Raw genomic sequence first — 19,365 nt, forward strand, 5'->3', positions numbered from 1 at the left:
AGTTCAATTGGAATCTTTTGTACAGGATTTAGTTATGGCAAATTCGGGTCAAGTAACTTCTTCTCTCCTTCCAATACCTCAACTTATAAAGGTAATTAAGTCAGCAAAGAAGGATTGGAACTTTGAACCTTTCTTTGAAGAAGCTAATGTAGCATTATATTATCCATTGCTAAACTCCTACCTTAATGTTACTTCAGTTATTATTGAAATCCCGTTCTCTTCCAACCAAAGATTTAACTTATTCAAATTGAAACCCTTCCCATTGAAGGTAAATGGTTCATTTTATGAAGTAGATATTCCAATTGTAGACCCAATCAATTATATCCTTTCTGTAGACAATCTGAAGGAGAGCAGAGTCTCTAATGACAAGTTGAAGGAGTGTAGAAGATTTAATAGGAATCTTTACCTCTGTCATTCTTCCATGTTTGTGTTCTGTGAACCTTTGAAAAATTCATGTGAAGCCTCTCTGGTTAGGAATATGTCTGTTATGAACAATTGTCATTACCAACGAATTTTGGTAGACCAGATCCCTCATTGTAACATACAAGGATCTCATTACCTGTTTTTTCCCCAACAAGACAAAGGTATCAATAAATTGTCCCGGGTTGAGTCCTAAATTGGATTTGGTTGAAGGTCTTGTCTCTATTCAAGATAACTGCAAATTGCATGCAGACACTATTTCCACCATTTCTAATACCCTTAATACAATGCATTTAACCAAGGACACCTACATTTCAACCTTCAACTTCACATTGCCTGAAAACTCTCCTCCCTTGAAAATTAAGAGAAGACCATTGTCAAGATCTCCCTCAAATGATTTACATATACTACCAATCCTTATCATACCCTTACTTTCAGTGTTAGTGGCAGCACTGATTGCCTTTGTTGTATTCCGGAGATTGGCTCTGTCAAAGCAAATCAACCATGTAACCGCTTAATTCAATGCCTTATATATATTGAGATGCATGTTATTCACATTTATAGGTATTATGTTTATGTATTATTCCCAATTTATTGCATGAATGATGTATTTTGGAGGGTAGATTAACAATTACGCAAGGGTAGATTAGCTTATTCTAGAAATATATTAGCAAGCCCTGTAAGAGGGAAATAAGAAATTGGTCGGGACGACCAAGGGTAGCTGCCGAGCCCTGTAAGAGGCCGGTAGTTGTACGAATGTAAATGAGCCTGCCTGCTCGCCTGTTGTTTTGAAAACATGAGGTGACGCTATGTCTATGTAAACACACCGACGGTGGTGACTGTTTTATAATCGATGTTGTAATCAAAACTCTGTAAGCGCAGGTTAGCTTCGTTTGACTAATGCTGAGGTAAACAATTTTGCTAGTGGCATTGAAATGGCTTTCCGGATTGGTGCAAGGTGGAGAAGGAGGAAAAAACTATTGGTGCATGAATTCAAAGTCACGCCCATAAGGAGTGACATTTACTTCAGAAGTCACCGGAGATTGGATTAGAAAAATTAGTGACGTCAGACGAAGGTAGCTTAGCGTAGGATACGGGATCTCGTCAGAGGGTGTGGAGAGAGGATCAAGAGAGGATCAAGAGAGGATCAAGAGAGGATCAAGAGACGATCTAGGGAGAGACGATGTAGAGACGAGAGAAAGAGATCCCGAGTGTAACCAGTAGGTGAAATTACAGTGAAAGAAGAAAGAAAATTCACCACCCTTTTATTAACCCAAAGGACGAGAGGAATAGGCACGGGGCCTAGAAAATAGTGAGACTACTGCTTAAGAGGAACTTGAATATTTAGGGAAACTCACTTAACGAAGGCAAGGGGCCTTGAGACGAGTGATATTACAAGTCAAATTTAAGTGTAAACATCGAGAACAGACAGTGGTGGTGACAGTGGTGACTAGGGGTGGTGAAATATATATACCAAAGGGCCTTTTTCCCATATATGGGGAATGGCCAACACATCTGGAAAATATACCTTCTTGGCTTTCAAGGTATTGATTATTGAACTCTTTCCAACATTTGGGTATCCGATAAGCCCGACACTAATCTGTTTCTTATCCTCGTGCAACTTCGAGAAATGTCGGAGGAGGGTAATAAGTGAACCTTTACCAAATGGGTTGGTTATAGAAGCATGAAAGGCCATCGTGGGGTATTCGCTACTCAGGATTGCAACCCATTTCTGTGTTACCCAAACTGGAATCAGATCGACCTGAAAAAAATATGGGTACTTGAAACATTATGAAATAAAAAACTATACTCTTATTACAAACATTACAATTGGCCACAACACTAGCTAACAATAACTACATATATACATATACCAAGATACCTGTCCCCTTTATCAGGGAGGTGGCAGAATGATGAGGGGGCAAAGAGGGGGAGTCACCGATTAAGTGAAGCAGCGTTGCTGTGGATGTGTTGTGTCTTGTTGCATTGCTTCTGACCCAGGGCTGTGGGCAAGGATACAGGGATGACCATCATCCATGAGGAGCTAAGACGAGAGGGAGGAAAGGGTGGTGGATGGGAGTAGAATGGGTATATGCCTTCTGACTTTGGCTACCTCCAGATTTAAAGCATACACCCATCCCACACCCTCCCAAAACCCCATGAGCTGTCCCTCCCATCTTGGCTCCTCATGAGGGGTTATGCAGTTATCCCTGTCCTCCCTCACACTGCCTGGGTCAGGGGCAAGGCAACTAAATACAATATTTCCACAGCAAGGCACAACAAATGTAGGCAGTCTATCCCCCCCCTGCATTACCATGTGACAACTCCCCTACCAACCCCTTATCCATTAAGAAATATATGGAGCACATAAAAATATCCTTTCAAGTTACATAATTTCTTCATCCATTTACAATCACTCTCGATTGACTCTTATCCTTTTAACTCTAATTTCCTTGCTCAACAGACATTACTCTTGCATACAGCTTTCCCTTCACCTAATCCATTCCATCAATTTCTGCTTCCTACAGTCTTTTTGCTTGCATCTTGCCCACTGCCCTGGGTCAGAAGCAATGCAGCAAGACACAGCACATCCACAACAAGGCTGCTGTGGATGTGCTGTCTCCATACACTCATGCAGAAAAAGAGAAGATGGGGAGAAATCACTTCAGGCTGCATCAAAATATCATTCACTTGTACTCCCTCATCCCCATCTCCCACCCACTCCCTTTCATGCATCCCAGCATCATCCATACACAACCATTTTCCATTCACCCCTATCCTCTGTCTTCTCCCTCTCTTCCTCAACAGACATTACCCTTTTTCCCAATGCTCCTTTTACCCCATCCATCCATCTCATCCTTGGTAGCCCATTCATGTTCATTCCTACACCTCTTTTACTAGTTGTTCTTCACTTATTATTTCCATGTGTCCAAACTATCCCAATACCCTTTCATCAACCCTATCTCCCAACTCCCTTTACACCCCTGCTCTCCATGTCACTTCCTTGTTTCTCACTTTATCCATCCTAGTAATTCCTACCATGCTTCTCTGGCATTTTATATAAAATTTATACTCTTCCTCTCTTATGTTCCATGTTTCTGCCCTATACTGTGCTGTCTGTCCATTCCCAAATGTCTATTTCTCATTACACTTTTTAATCCCCAAAGGCACTTACTCACTTCTCTCAATTTACATTCTACCTCCACTCCTCCCTTTCATGCCACATTCACACCCAAGTACCTAAAGCTATCCACTTCCTCCAGTTTCTCTCCCTTAATACACACTTCTGATTTGCTGCCACATTTTCCCCTTGTGCATCTCATCACCTTACTTTTACCCATATTTATCTTCAACTTCTTTCACACACCTTCCCAAACTCTGTCACTAACATACTCAATCCCTCATCTGATCCTGCCACAAGTGCAGTGTCATCAGCAATCAACAACTGGCTTATCTCCCATTTTTTTCCATTTTCCTCTTGCACCACCCCATCCATGTGTATAAATTGAACAGCCAAGGTGACATAACCTCAACCACTCCCTCCCTCCATTCCTAATTCTAACACAGGCTCTACTACTCTCATAAAAACTTTTGATTGCTCTTAACAGCTTTTCTCTTGTCCCTTATATCTGCAATACCTCCCACAGTGCCTTCCTGTCTTCCCTGTCATAAGCCTTTTCCAAATCCATATAGGCCCAAAAAACATCCATACCTTTCCCTAACGCTTTCTCCCATATGTCTTACCACAAAAATCTGATCCACACAACCCCTACCTTTCCTGAACCAACACAGTTCCTCACCAATTACTCCCTCTGTTCCTTTCCTAATCCTTTCAATCAAAACCCTCCCATAAGCCTTCCCAACTACACTTAGCAAATTGATCCCTCTGAAACTACTACACTCACATTTGTCCCCTTGTAAAGTGGAACTATACAGGCATTCCTCCAGTCCTCTGGCACTCTAATGTCTCTTAAACAAACATTAAATAACCTGACCATTCAGTCCACCATCATTGTATCTCCTTTTTTTTTTTTTTTTTTTTTGACATTCTTTTTATTTTTTCGTTTAGGAATGTCCCCTGTGGGGCTACAAGAAGGATGCCTAGTCCCACTCCCCGTCCCTTTCTTCTCGCCTCTTACGATCCAAGTGGAAATACTTGGTGGCAGTATTCTTTTCCCCCACCACAAAAATAAATAAAATCAACATACCTTGTTCAGCACAAAAATAAGGTGTTTATGTGGCTTTTGAGTCTTCATATATTTTTCCACTAATTTTGATCTTGTGCCTTGCGGGTCTCTTGCATCCAATACTTGTATAACAACATCTGAAGAATCAATGACTTTGTACAGTTCATTCCAGATACGTTTGCTTTTTCCAACCTGAAACAGAATCCAAAATAAATACTAATGTAATAAATTTCAATGAAATATATTTTCTATAAAGCAAACCTTACAAAGTGGACTTCATTTTTTTTTTAGATATTTTTCTATGAAAAATATAAATTGTATCAACCATCAGAGAAAACTTTTTCTTTTTCTTTAGGAAGGCTACTACATGAAGCACATAATGAAACAAGTAAATCTAACTCCAATTATCCTCAATCTGCAGCTGGATCCAGCATAAATGCTCATGACAGAGACCTATTTAATGCATCTTACTATTAGAACCAATTGCTTTTTATGAAGATGGGTCTACAAAATAAATGAAGAATTAGAAAAAAATATATATACACACTGTTCAATCTTTTAACGAATGACCTCCCAAACCCAGTACCAGAACTAAACAAATGTTCTCTCCTATGTAGATGAAAGGACAATAATAGCTCATACATACATATGTATACCAAAGGCTCTTTTCCCCTGACAAGGGAGGTAGCCAAAAAACAAAGGTATAAAAACGACTCCCACCCATTCCATCCCCACATACTCCACTCTCATCCACCCACTTCCCTTCCTCTTATCTAGACTCCTCCTGGATGACAGGTCATCCCTGCATCTCGCCCACTTGGCACAGTAAATATAAAACAGCAGCAATCGACATCCAAGCCTAATGAATAAACGGTAAAAATAACAGAATAGACTTAAACCCCAGAGAAAAAACCCTCCCTACTGCCATGATTACACTAGAGAATATTGAAACAGTTTCAACACAGAATAGGCCTGACCACATATTCAAACTGCCTCGGTTCCAACCACCACACAGAAGACACAGAACAACTCATACTTTAATGCCCCACACTAACAATCTAATGACAACAACAAAATACATCTTCCCTGAGTGACTTGTGGACCCATCCAGAGGCTATTGCCAGTTACCTAAAGGCTAGGTGACTTCCACAAGACGCCAGGGATGATGGACTAATAACAGAATGAAGCCTCACACCAGAAAAAAAAAAAAAAAAAAATTATATATATATATATATATATACACACACACACATATACCAAAGGCTTTCCCCCCCCTTACATGGGGGGGGGAGCCAAAAAGAAAAAGGCATAGAAACCACTCCCACCCATTCCATCCCTTACATATTCCACTCCCACCCATTCCATCCCCTACATATTCCACTCCCCTCCACCTTCCTCTCTCCCTCTCATCTTGGCACCTCCTGGATGATGGGTCATCCTGGCATCTTGTCCACTGCCCTGGAAATGAACCCCACAGAAAAAAAAAAAAAAAAAAAAAAAAAGACTCCCACATTGACATACTTGCATTAAGGACGCCATCCAGCACTGAAACAGACCAACACAAAATAGGCCTGGCCACAGATTCATCTTCCCCAGATGCAACCATTACACAGTGGATACAGAACACTTCCGGTTACAATGCCCCACAATAACAACCCCTAGGTAACAACACATCTTCCCTATGTAACTTTTGCATTTGCCCCAAAGCCTGTTACTAGTTACCTGCAGGCCAAACTGCGAGGTTTATTGCCTAATATTTTTATCCCAGTCTTAGGATTGTCCTCAGGGATACTATAGGTAGTAGTAAACACAAGCTGGTAACATAGAAATAGTCCCATACCAACACAAGAAAGTAATAAAAAAAAAAAAAAAAAAAAAAAAATTAAACCAAAAAAATAAATACATAAATAAAAAAAAATCCATGTTTCTTCCCAAAGACTATTGCTAACTACAAGTAAAATGGATATGATTTCAGGTCAGTGAAGTTCAAGGCAACAATTATTACAAATAAAATTTAACAATAAAAATATATACAAATACAAATGATAGCTAGACAAGCTACTTTACCTTCATGAACCATTCTGGTGGTGTATCTTGGGAATCAGGTGCATTCTGAACTAAATCATTATCCTTCGAAACATCGTATTTTCCCACCTGCTCTTCAGCATGTTTTGCAAACTCACTAAAATTGCTTATCTATAAAAGAAAGAATTCAAGTGTTTACACTATCAATTAAGACATTGTAAGCTTAGACAGCATTAAAGTTCTCATGTTATCAACAAAGGTATCTGATCAAAATATACACATAAATTGAATGCGTGAAATACACAAAGAAACCTAGAGATGCATGAAATTCATTTAACAATCAAAATGTTATACAAAAATATTAGTTTATGCCATGATGAATGGTATCTTACTGGAATTCTACTTTATTTCTTTATGATAAGATCTCCATTTTGTTATGACTATGGGTACTACCCCATCCAGATGAAGTCAGGGTTATTGTAATTAACTCCTTCCATATGATGATACATTACAGATTTTGTGACATATTACAAGTAGAAGATTTTAATAATTTGTGTATAGAACACCATGCCAAAGGAATGTCTGAATTAAGATACAAGCACCCAATATCATTTCCAATGTTCAATGTAGAACTCGAGTTTGTGGTCAAGCAAATTACAGAAAGAAATGAAGGTCTACTGACTGGCTCTCTAATAATATTAAACCTTAGATATAGATATGGATGTGCCAATAACCTACTGATGACTAACATGACCTTTTCACCTTCATAAAGGAAGCAGAGTAAGATTACAACCCAATCAATCAATCCATTACCCCAGTTCTCTTTTGCAGAAGACCTATGGCCTCTAGCAAACTGGCCACAGCCAGTGGTTCAATTCAGTAGTAAATCAGTCAAGATGTTTTGTGGAGCTGTCTGGAGTAAGGAAGATGGTATAATATAAAGTGCCCTGTGTCTTCTGTGTGGCAGTATCTAGGATATCTAGAAGACAATCCTGATAATGTAAAAATTTCGCATGTAATACAAAATTAAAATCATGAACCATTTTTGGGCAACTGGAAAGAACAAATACATAAAACTTTAACAACTTAAGGTATCTAGAATAAGTGATGTTATTAATGACATGTGATGGTCACTCATACTCTCTAATTCTCACAGATAGATAGAGGTGTATGTGTGTGTGTGTGTGTGTGTGTGTGTGTGAGAGAGAGAGAGAGAGAGAGAGAGAGAGAGAGAGAGAGAGAGAGAGAGAGAGAGAGAGAGAGAGAGAGAGAGAGAGAGAGAGAGAGAGTAGAGAGTAGAGAGTAGAGAGAGAGAGAGAGTAGAGAGAGAGAGAGAGTAGAGAGAGGAGTAGAGAGGAGTAGAGAGAGGAGTAGAGAGAGGAGTAGAGAGAGAGAGAGAGAGAGAGAGAGAGAGAGAGAGAGAGAGAGAGAGAGAGAGAGAAAGAGAGAGAGTGTGTGTGAGAGAGAGAGTAGAGAGAGGAGTAGAGAGAGTAGAGAGAGAGGAGTAGAGAGAGGAGTAGAGAGAGGAGTAGAGAGAGGAGTAGAGAGAGGAGTAGAGAGAGGAGTAGAGAGAGAGAGAGAGAGAGAGAGAGAGAGAGAGAGAGAGAGAGAGAGAGAGAGAGAGAGAGAGAGAGAGAGAGAGAGAGAGAGAGGGGGGGGGAGAGAGGGGGGGGAGGGAGAGAGGGAGGGAGAGAGAGGGGGGGGGGCACTGCTAGCACTGGTATGCCTACATTTAGATAATCATCTTGCACTGAAATAGTATGTGTACCAGAGCAGAATCTGTCTGACAACAGACATGCTTTGCATGTAACCACACAGAAGATATAGAGCACATCATACAACACTGTCCTACACTCACTCCAGACAACTCCACAATTTTTTATTCACAGAGTGACTTCCCTGTATCCTGCCCACTGCCCTGGGTCAGAAGCAATGCAGCAATACACAGTAAATCCACAGAAAGGCTATTTTATTGAAAAAGTGCCAAGGAATTAGGCTGGGATCAGACACTGGTGCTCCAGATACCATCACCATGGAGATGACTGAAGAATTCTCTTCCACTGCCCTGCACTTATTTCAGAATGCCAGGCAAGTCCACAAAATCTTTTGAATGAATGACCCATAAGCTAACTTGGTGATTGTGGCCAGATTCCTCAGGACTGCAAGTCTCCATCAAAAGATCGGGGCAACAGAATGATTGATTAACCTTCATTAGTTACTCATACTGGTCATGGCTACAAAAATTTTACATCTTTTTCTTCTCGCATTAACAGGAAATTTGGAAATATTTACATCACAGATATGAAACCTTGGACATTTTCCTTAAATTATGAAAGCAAAGCTTCTCCAGCTTCACTCAACCTTACTTTTAAATTCAGCTTTTTCCGCGTCTTTTTTGCACCAAAGACACTCAAAAGATTCAGTATCAAGAATGTGTACTCTTGCATTCTTTGCTTTAGCCTCCAACAAGGATATAGGTAGTGTTGTCTGTCTCATCACCACCTGTTGAGGTAAAGAAATTTACACATGAACAGTAAGGGACCCAAAACCGAGCCCTGGGGAACTCAATTAATAACACTCCTCCATTTGGATTTTACGCTGTTAATAGTGACCTACTCTATTCTACCACTGATCCATGCTTTAAACCAGTGGTTCTTAACCTTTTTCAATGCCTGTACCCCTTGACATCTCAAAAATAAAATTCCCATACCCCCACCCAATTTCAATACAATGCACATATAAAAAGGATAGTGATACGAACCTTGCTTTGCTTTCTCATGGTAAATGTACAGTACCATTGCACTGGCTATCTTGTCATGTACCCCCTCAGGGTTCAAGGTTTCGTATCCCTTCAGGGTACAGGTACCCCAGGTTAAGAACTACTGCTCTAAACCATTCAAACACTTTTCCTCCAATGCCATGGGCTTTGACTTTATTTAGGAGCCTCTGATGGAACACAATTGTTTTGCTAAAGTCAAGGTAAATAACGTCATAACTGTCATGGTTAACTGACACCTTGTAGACATTAGTGTAAAGAAATAGCTGATTAGTTACATTTGACCTACCCTTGATGAACCCTTCATATAATGGCCTCTTAGGATCCATTCTCAAATACTGTATCTAATATCAATTTTTTTCATTACACTATTTAATCTCCCAAGGCATTTACTTGCTTCTCTCAATCTACATTCTACCTCTACCTCTACTCTCACACCACATATGCCCCCAAGTGCCTAAAGTTGTCCATTTCCTCCAGCCTCTCCCTTAATACTCACTTCCAGTTTGCTGCCATCCTTTCCTCATGTATATCTCATCACCCGTTTATCCATGTTTATCCTCAACATCTTCCTTTCACATACCTTCTCAAACTCCGTCTCTAGTTTCTTTAAGATTCCTCCTCTGATCCTCCTACAAGCAGTGTTGTCTGCAAACAAGAAGTGGCTTAACTTGATTTTTTTTTTTTTTTTACCTTCTCCAGTCCCCTTCCCATTACTCAAGTTGTATTTATTTGCATTTACCTCCCACACCACCCCATCCATGTACACATTGAACAGTCATGGCAACAGTACACATCCCTAGCAAGGTCCCACCTTTACCTCAAACCACTCAATCTTTCCACTTCTAATTCTAATACAGGCTCTTCTACTATCATAAAAACTCTTGACTGCTCTTAACAGCTTTCCTCCTAATATGTCTGCAAAAAAAAACTATGTAAATACTGTGATAAAATATTTATTAAATGCCACACTCGTTATTTTCCCTGAATCTATCAAAACATCTTTATCGGCTTTAATTGGGCCTAACATTTACTTATCTTTTGCATTGTAGAGATGATAGAAGACCTATGTAAATACTGTGATAAAATATTTATTAAATGCCACACTCATTACTTTCCCCATTATGCAAAGGAAATGTTACCAGACTACCAAAATGCCAGACAGCACTACATTCAACCTATGGAATATAACATCGTTTTTGGCTTCCAGCAGCTCATTGCTAACATGGCAAGTGTCAGCCACATTTCTACCCTTCAACTTTATTTGCAGAGTAGATGCTTATTTATCGGTGGATCAGCAACCATCACCCATACACCAGTCAGAGGATACTGGCCTCTTGTATGGTCAACCACATGAAATTGCTAAAAGTACTTGGCCCAGCAAGCTTTAAGCGGGTCTCACTAATAATCTAATTGCAGAGAAAACCGAGAAAATACAAAACAGGGCGGGTTTTGCTCAAATGCACACTTCTATATATGTATGGTTGCATCATTTGAACTATTTTCTTTAAAGTGTGTGATTTCCATGTAATATGATCAAAGAGAACTTACGTTTTTATCATCTGTGATTTTACCGACCCCGGCTACGACTCGTCCAGCCCGCCGTCTGATTACTGGTGGTATGGATCAAACTACACTTTTAATTAAGTTTCTTATTGTTGTGTTATTAGTGTAATAGACTACATGTAGTTGAATTATTTATTTAAACTCTTTTCTTTAAAATGTGTGATTTTCATGTAATTTGACCAAAGAGAAGTTATGTTTTAGCCTCTGCAGTATGACCGACCACAGCTACATATACCGTAACAAATTAGTATATGGTTGCATTATTTGAACTATTTTCTAAAGTTGTGATTTTCATGTAATTTGATCAAAGAGAAGTAACGTTTTTATCCTCTGCAAAATTGCCGACCCCAGATACGATTCGTGGTTACCGGTAGCCTGTCATCTATGTTCTGCGAATGCAGATCATCACTGAGCGTCAGACTTGCCAGATTGGCGTTTTTAATGCCAAATTTTGTATCTGGAATGTTTTTACTGTGTTTGGCAGGAAATTTTGTTGGGTGGCATTTTTGAGAATTTGGCATTTTTGGGGGGCGTTTTTAAATACCCGGTCGTGATTAGAGATCACTCTTTTACTTGTATCAAGAATTAAATGATGATGTATATGAATGATATAAATTTATCTTGGTTATGTGGGAAATGTAAAGATTTTGTGCCTAGCCAAAGGATGTTTCAGCTCTTCTTTAGTGAAAATATGTAATAACGCAGTAGTGCACCAAACATTTCTAAATCTGATGATGCTTTTGATTATATTTAGACACAATAGAAAAGTCACAAATGTATTTTCTATTTATGTATATCAGAGTCTCTAGGAGGTTGTTTAATAAACTAGTTTAATTTATTGTAGAGGATACCAAAAAGCTTACTAGGAACTTGAACGTAATGTATGGAGTAATACATTTTATTTTAGTTATTGGTATTTTTTCTTTCTCACATAATACGGAGTATAATATATTTTATTTTGGAAGTTCATATCTTTCTTTCCTTTTCACACAGTCTTGAAGTAGATTTATTTCAGAGGATGGTGGTTTATTACAGTACCACTAGAATCAAATGATGATGTACATGAATTATATAAATTGATCTTGGTCATATCATGCGACATTGTTTTACATTGGCTAGTCAACAGTAGAAAAATATTTTATATTGTAATTGTAGTTATACACATTATCTTTAACTACTTGATCTTGGTTATATCATGTGGTATTGTATTATATTGGCTAGTAAACCGTAAAAAATATTTTTCATATTGTAATTGTAGTTATATACATTATTTTTAACTACACATGTAAAACCAAAATACAAAAAAAAATCTTAGAAAATGTAATGGTTGGCATTTTTGGGGCATGTTTTAAAAAAAATTGCAGCATTTTGTCAGAATTTGGCATTTTTCCTGGTAGAAAACCTGGCAACCCTGCTAAGCGTGGTTGATGAAGTTGGCCAAAAACATAATACTTTTAGAATTTCTTGTGAGGTTCGAACATGTGGGGCATATTTGCATACTAACTTGAATAAAGGTAGAATGAACATTTTTATTTTAAAAACTGTTGTTGTTTATTTCTTTACAATACAAAGATTACATAAATATTGCATACAATTAAATACAAAATTTTCATTAAATCTTATTTAAGATACGCTATACAAAATTTATAAGCTATGAAATATGATATTGCGTACATTGTATTACGCAAAGCAGACCACTTGAAAAAAGAAACTAACGAAGCAGAGCGCTTTCGTATATTACATATTCAATGCAAAGAGGACATAGTTGAATAGAAATACATATTTTATATATACATAAAAAAGGAATACAAAAACTCCATTAAATATTGACGTCAACTTCGCCGTGTTCCATCATGCCAACCAAGAAGACCAAAGAATGGACTGGGATAACGCACCAATTATATTCAAATCCCATTGTAGCTTTCAAAGTGGTACCATCGCAAATGCCAAGATATTCCGCAAACTACGTTCCAAGAACTCGGTGAGATGTCCCTTGGGTACTGGTGCAACTCTTGCGTAACGAACGGGTGCTTCGAGGATAAACTGTTGCTTTTTTGTATAACCATAGTAGTTTGTTGCAGGAAGCGCAAAAAGGGAACAAATATTTTTGCGTAATACACCAAGTACATCAACACCTATAACCTTAGGCAAGTTTGAAGCTCATCTGGAACCTGATACGAATGCCGTTGCAGTCCTTGACAAGTGTGGTGGTGTGAAGAACCGAACGATTCATGTAACCGGGGATGGAATTGCCAGTTCAACTCTTTTTCGGTAGCACTGTGCGGGAATTAGCATCTAGCCACGAATTTACGAGTGCGGACAACAATCTATAAAGGCAAGAACAACGACTCTACGTGGGATGTTCTGTGCCCTGTTCCCGAACGCGACGCTCCTTCTGTGCACCCGCCACTTGGAGGAAAATGCAAAACGTCATCTAAATGCTGAGTCCACGGAACAATCAAGGAAAAATGAAACTGTGAATGAGAGGTCTCATATGATGCGCCTAAAATTCGATAAGGATTTACCGAAGTTCACGGAGTACTTTAGTGAGAAACTGGTTCCCTCGTTGCGTTCTCATGTGTTTCAACCTCAACGAAATTATAATCTTCCATTCAAATGGACCAATAACAACTGTGAAAGTATGAACCACGCTCTCACCTTCTACCCACTGGGGCACGACAACTCTCCCACTGGGGTGCTGGGGTGTAGGACAGTTGCTCACCGGAGAAGTGACAAATAGGACATTTGCTCACCAAAGGATTATCTTTTACTTCTCTTGAACTTATATTGTATCATATATACAGCAATAATACAGAAACAACATCCAAACTTTTAGTTTTTAATTCATTATAAAATTCAATACCAATTTCTTCCATCAATATATAGTAATGATATTCTACTGGTTCAGTCTAATGGTGTGGCTAACTATTCGTATGTATCTCTGTCATTTAATAAGTCGAAAATTTTACTTTCATAGTCTGAATTGACTCCTAACCTTAACACTTGTAGTTCATGAACTAGAAGTGTTAGGGTAATTAGTCAATTAAACAAACTAAAAACAATGCATTAGATTATATTGTAGAGTTTGATAAGTTCTTGGCCTCTAACAATTATGGTAAAGATTTACTTTATCTGTGCCAGGGGTATGCTGCAGGAAGTCAGTGTCTTCCTGACTTTCTAAATGCAGTTGGCCACACCATTAGACTGGACTTGTAAACCACTAAGGACAATAAACCCACTTCAGTACTGCACCAGTTGTAAAACTGTAATCACTATATATTGATGGAAGAAATTGGTATTGAATTTTATAATTAATTAATAACTAAAATATGAAAGTTTGTATATTGTTTGTGTATTATTGCTGTAATCAATTTCAATAACAAAAAAATCCTGTAATATTGCTGTAATAAACTTCAATATAACTGAAAAATCCTGTATATTATGTTATTAGGTTTGTATATTATTGCTGTAATAAACTTCAATATAACTAAAATAATCATTTGGTGAGCAAATGTCCTATTTATCACTTGTTCGGTGAGCAACTATCCGGTGAGCAATTGTCCGGTGAGCAACTGTCCGGTGAGCAATTGCCCGTACCCGGGGGTGCTGTTACCCGCATTGTATATTAATGTATATATCCATGTACATAATTTATACAATAAACCTTTATTAATTGATTAACCATTGTCACATTTAGTCTTCGGACATTTAGTCTTCGGACATTTAGTCTTCGGACATTTAGTCTTCGGACATTTAGTCTTCGGACATTTAGTCTTCGGACAATTGGTCTTCCTTTGCAAAATAACTGGTCTTCGGGCATTTAGTCTTCTGGACAATTAGTCCTCATCTTCAAGTTATAATAGGATAATCAGCTTAAAATATCTGTATTAAGAAAAAAAGATAGATTGAAATTCATGTATATACAATTCTTTATTATTTATAGACACATATGATATGAATTATTTTCAATACAATGTAATACAATCATTCAAGAACGATTGAAATTTATGTATACAGTAGATAATTCTTTACTATGTATAGACACATATGATATACATTTTTCAATACAATGTAATATAATCATTCACTTTAATAAGTTTACAATTATGTAAGACGAGTAGAATTACCGGTATTTGTCAACGTTCTAGCACAGATATCATCATGAGAAACACAGTTTATTGAAACTTTTAGTTTATGATTGCAGACTTCTTCCAACACGTCGAAGGAAATCATTGACATCTGATATGCCATCGCGATGCTGCTCGCAAAGTATTTAGTTTATCCTGAAGCTGGACATGTTTACGCTTAACTCGTTTCTTTGTTTACTTAAAATTTAGAACACCAAAATGCCATTATTAGTTTTTGAGCACCAACATAACTACTTTGGTCATTCTTTATTTATACCTTATTTACTTTTATTTATTTATTTATGGATGAATGGATGAATGAACATAAAAAAATCCTTTTGGTGCCAAATAAGTCGCTTAACGCACGAAACCTGTTTATTATCTAACTATACCTTTGCATCTATTTATGTATTCTATTTGTTATCTACATTATTATAGTTTTTATTGATTATTTTTTTATTATGATTTTTTCTCGCATCCGACCTAGATATGGGCCAAAAGGTCTCCTGTCGGCATGCTCCGCCTTTGTAATCTCGCAACAATTATCGAACACGAGGCCCGAGTGCACCTAAACGCGTGAGACCGGGACATAATCCTGCCGGAGCGAGATTCCTCAAGAAGGGGGAAGTCTCGGGTAGCAGTACTTTCGGTAATTGCGTTGTGGTTAGCACGTCAATCAGAGATAGGGACTAGGGTAAATGACAGGGCGTAATCGATGTGGTGAGCAATCGAGCGTGAATGTTCTCCATTCAGAATCTATCATATCTCTGCGGATAAAAACGTAACTTCTCTTTGATCATATTATATGGAAATTACACCTTTTAAAGAAAATAATTCAACTATATGCAGTCTATTACACTAAAAACACAATAGTGTTTCTAAATAGAGTGAAGTTTGATCTATACCACCCAGGCACGGATCCAGGATTGTTATTGGGGGGGGGGGGGCGATAAGCGATAACCGATACTTGAAACACGCCGAGAAACACCCCCAAGAATATAACAAATCTTAAATTCAAACTTGCCCAAGGTTATAGGTGTTGATGTACTTGGTGTATTGTGCAAAAATATTTGTTCCCTTTTTGTGCTTCCTGCAACAAACTACTATGGTTATACAAAAAAGCAACAGTTTATCCTCGAAGCACCCGTTCGTTACGCAAGAGTTGCACCAGTACCCAAGGGACATCTCACCGAGTTCTTGGAACATAGTTTGCGGAATATCTTGGCATTTGCGATGGTACCACTTTGAAAGCTACAATGGGATTTGAATATAACTGGTGCGTTATTCCAGTCCATTCTGTGGTCTTCTTGGTTGGCATGATGGAACACGGCGAAGTTGACGTCAATATTTAATGGAGTTTTTGTATTCCTTTTTCATGTATATACAAAATATGTATTTCTATTCAACTATGTACTTTTTGCATTGAATATGTAATATACGAAAGCGCTCTGCTTCGTTAGTTTCTTTTTTCAAGTGGTCTACTTTGCATAATACCATGTATGCAATATCATATTTCATAGCCTATAAATTTTGTATAGCGCATTTCAAATAAAATTTAATGAATTTTTTGTATTTAATTGTATGCAATATTTATGCAATCTTTGTATTATAAAGAAATAAACAACAATAGTTTTTGAAATAAAAAAAATCACTCTACCTTTATTCAAGTTAGTATGCAAATATGCCCCACATGTTCGAACCTCACAAGAAATTCTACAAGTATTATGTTTTTGGCCAACTTCATCAACCACGCTCAGCAGGGTTGCCAGGTTTTCTACAAGGAAAAATGCCAACTTCTGACAAAATGCTGCCAAAAACTGCCAATTTTTTTTTAAAACATGCCCCAAAAAATGCCAACAATTACATTTTCTAAGATTTTTTTTTTTTTTGCATTTTGGTTTTACATGTGTAGTTAAAAATAATGTGTATAACTACAATTACAACATGAAAACTATTTTTTACGGTTGACTAGCCAATATAAAACAATACCACATGATATAACCAAGATCAAGTAGTTAAAAATAATGTGTATAACTACAATTACAATATAAAAATATTTTCTACTGTTGACTAGCCAATATAAAACAATGTCACATGATATGACCAAGATCAATTTATATCACTCATGTACACCATCATTTAATTCTAGTGGTACTGTAATAAACCACCATCCTCTGAAATAAATCGACTTTCAAGACTGTGTGTGAAAAGGAAAGAAAGATATGAACTTCCAAAATAAAATATATTATACTCCGTATTATGTGAGAAAGAAAAATATTAATAACTAAAATAAAATGTATTACTCCATACATTACGTTTAAGTTCCTAAGTAAATTTTCTAGTACCCTCTACAATAAATTAAACCAGTTTATTAAACAACCTCCTAGAGACTCTGACATACATGAATAAAAAATACATGTGACTTTTCTATTGTGTCTAAATATAATCAAAAGCATCATCAGATTTAGAAATGTTTGATGCACTACTCCGTTCTTACATATTTTCTAAAGAAGAGCTGAAACATCCTTTGGCTAGGCACAAAATCTTTGCAACATTTCCCGCATGATATAACCAAGATAAATTTATATCATTCATATACATCATCATTTAATTCTTGATATAAGTAAAAGAATGATCTCTAATCACGACCGAGTATTTAAAAACGCCCCCCAAAAATGCCACCCAACAAATTTTCATGGCAAACACGGTAAAAACATTCCAAAAATACAAAATTTGGCATTAAAAACGCCAATCTGGCAACTCTGACGCTCAGTGATGATCTGCATTCGCAGAACATAGATGGCAGGCTACCTGTAACCACGAATCGTAACCACGAATCGTAGCTGGGGTCGGTAATTTTGCAGAGGATAAAAACGTTACTTCTCTTTGATCAAATTACATGAAAATCACACCTTTCAAAGAAAATAGTTCAAATAATGCAACCATATGCTAATTTGTTACGGTATATGTAGCTGTGGTCGGTCATACTGCAGAGACTAAAACATAACTTCTCTTTGGTGAAATTACATGAAAATCACACATTTTAAAGAAAAAAGTTTAAATAATTCATCTATATGCAACCATACATATATAGAAATGTTCATTTGAGCAAAACCCGTCCTTGTTTGGGGTTTGTTGTATTGTTCGGCTTTTCTCGGTTTTCTCGGCAATTAGTGAGACCGCTTTAAGCCCATCGTTACCCATCAATTGTTCAGACTTTGATCACTTGGATCTCATATTTGGAGCAGAATTTCTCCTGGTCTCAGCAGGTCTGAGGTCATTCACACTGATATCTCATCCAAGGTCTTCAACAATTCATTTGACATACTTCATCTTATCCCTCCTCAACAGAGTTCTAGCCCACCATTGCAGAGTTCTGGATAGGTGTAATACCATGTACAGTGTACAACCTAAGACCAAGGATAATGAAAATCCAATTCACCAAAAGAAGTTCAGATGTTTAAATGTGATTTCAGTAGAATTAAATAAAAGACACTGAACAAAATCACTATTATTTTGCTAATTGCTATCATTCATTTATATCAAGTATAACAATGCCAACAGGCTAAAAATTAAAATAAAATTACCAAGTCACATATTTCACTGAGAACTTAAGCTTCCTGTTATATATTCACACAAAAAAATTAAACAAATCTTTTGCATTTACACCAATAATGCATGCTTTCAAAAATGTATTTGGTCATATTCCCAAACAGCATAATACAAGCTATTTTTTCTTTTTTAATTTTTTGACAACACTCATATATCAGTTGCTGCCATGTTATTTTCCTTTTCCAATGATTATGTAACAAATATTTACCTGTTGATTGATATGTGTCTAACCTGCTGATCTCCGAGAGGGAGAGCATTCATGTTAGTGGCGATGAACTGGGAAGAGACGACGTGATTTTTAGTGATGTCATAATGTAACACTCCAGTAGCTGACACCACACACCACAGAACACATCTGCATTCTCTGCGATTGGAAAAAATAAGAGAAATCATATGACACAATGAAACTGTTTTAACTACTAACGAAATATTCTATTTGTCGATGGTAATAAAGTTTTAACACTTTTTTTAGCGCCATCATTAGAATACTGTACAGTAAAATGGGTGATCATGGCATTTAATTACCCGTGGTACTTGCGCATGCGCAAACACACTGAACTACCACAAAATCGTTCGAAGAACTCGGTTTTCAATTTTTTTTTTTTTTGTAGTTTCATCACCAAATAATAGGTTTAGGGGCCCTAAAAGAGAT

At 37.3% G+C, this 19,365-nt stretch overlaps 1 protein-coding gene across 3 annotated transcripts; it reads right to left on the minus strand.

Moving 5' to 3' along the window:
* Positions 1-733: 733 nt before the first annotated feature.
* LOC143040902 (nucleolar GTP-binding protein 2-like) lies at positions 734-18,970 on the minus strand. Of its 3 annotated transcripts, XM_076212351.1 has the most exons (6): positions 18,922-18,970; positions 9,992-10,056; positions 8,999-9,134; positions 6,675-6,803; positions 4,629-4,799; positions 734-2,182 (listed from the first exon to the last, which is right to left on the minus strand). In XM_076212351.1, exons 3-6 carry the CDS (start codon positions 9,077-9,079, stop codon positions 1,871-1,873), a joined length of 693 nt encoding a protein of 230 aa, XP_076068466.1. In that variant the 5' UTR covers positions 9,080-9,134; positions 9,992-10,056; positions 18,922-18,970; the 3' UTR covers positions 734-1,870. The 3 variants fall into 3 exon arrangements, with proteins under 3 accessions (XP_076068466.1, XP_076068468.1, XP_076068467.1); XM_076212353.1 differs by lacking the exon at positions 18,922-18,970 and having other exon boundaries at positions 9,992-10,500; XM_076212352.1 differs by lacking the exon at positions 18,922-18,970 and having other exon boundaries at positions 9,908-10,500.
* Positions 18,971-19,365: the final 395 nt, after the last annotated feature.

This window comes from Oratosquilla oratoria, chromosome 29 (genome assembly GCF_046742065.1).
Source record: "Oratosquilla oratoria isolate Oo_2021 chromosome 29, ASM4674206v1, whole genome shotgun sequence".
In the NCBI taxonomy this organism is placed as follows: domain Eukaryota; kingdom Metazoa; phylum Arthropoda; class Malacostraca; order Stomatopoda; family Squillidae; genus Oratosquilla; species Oratosquilla oratoria.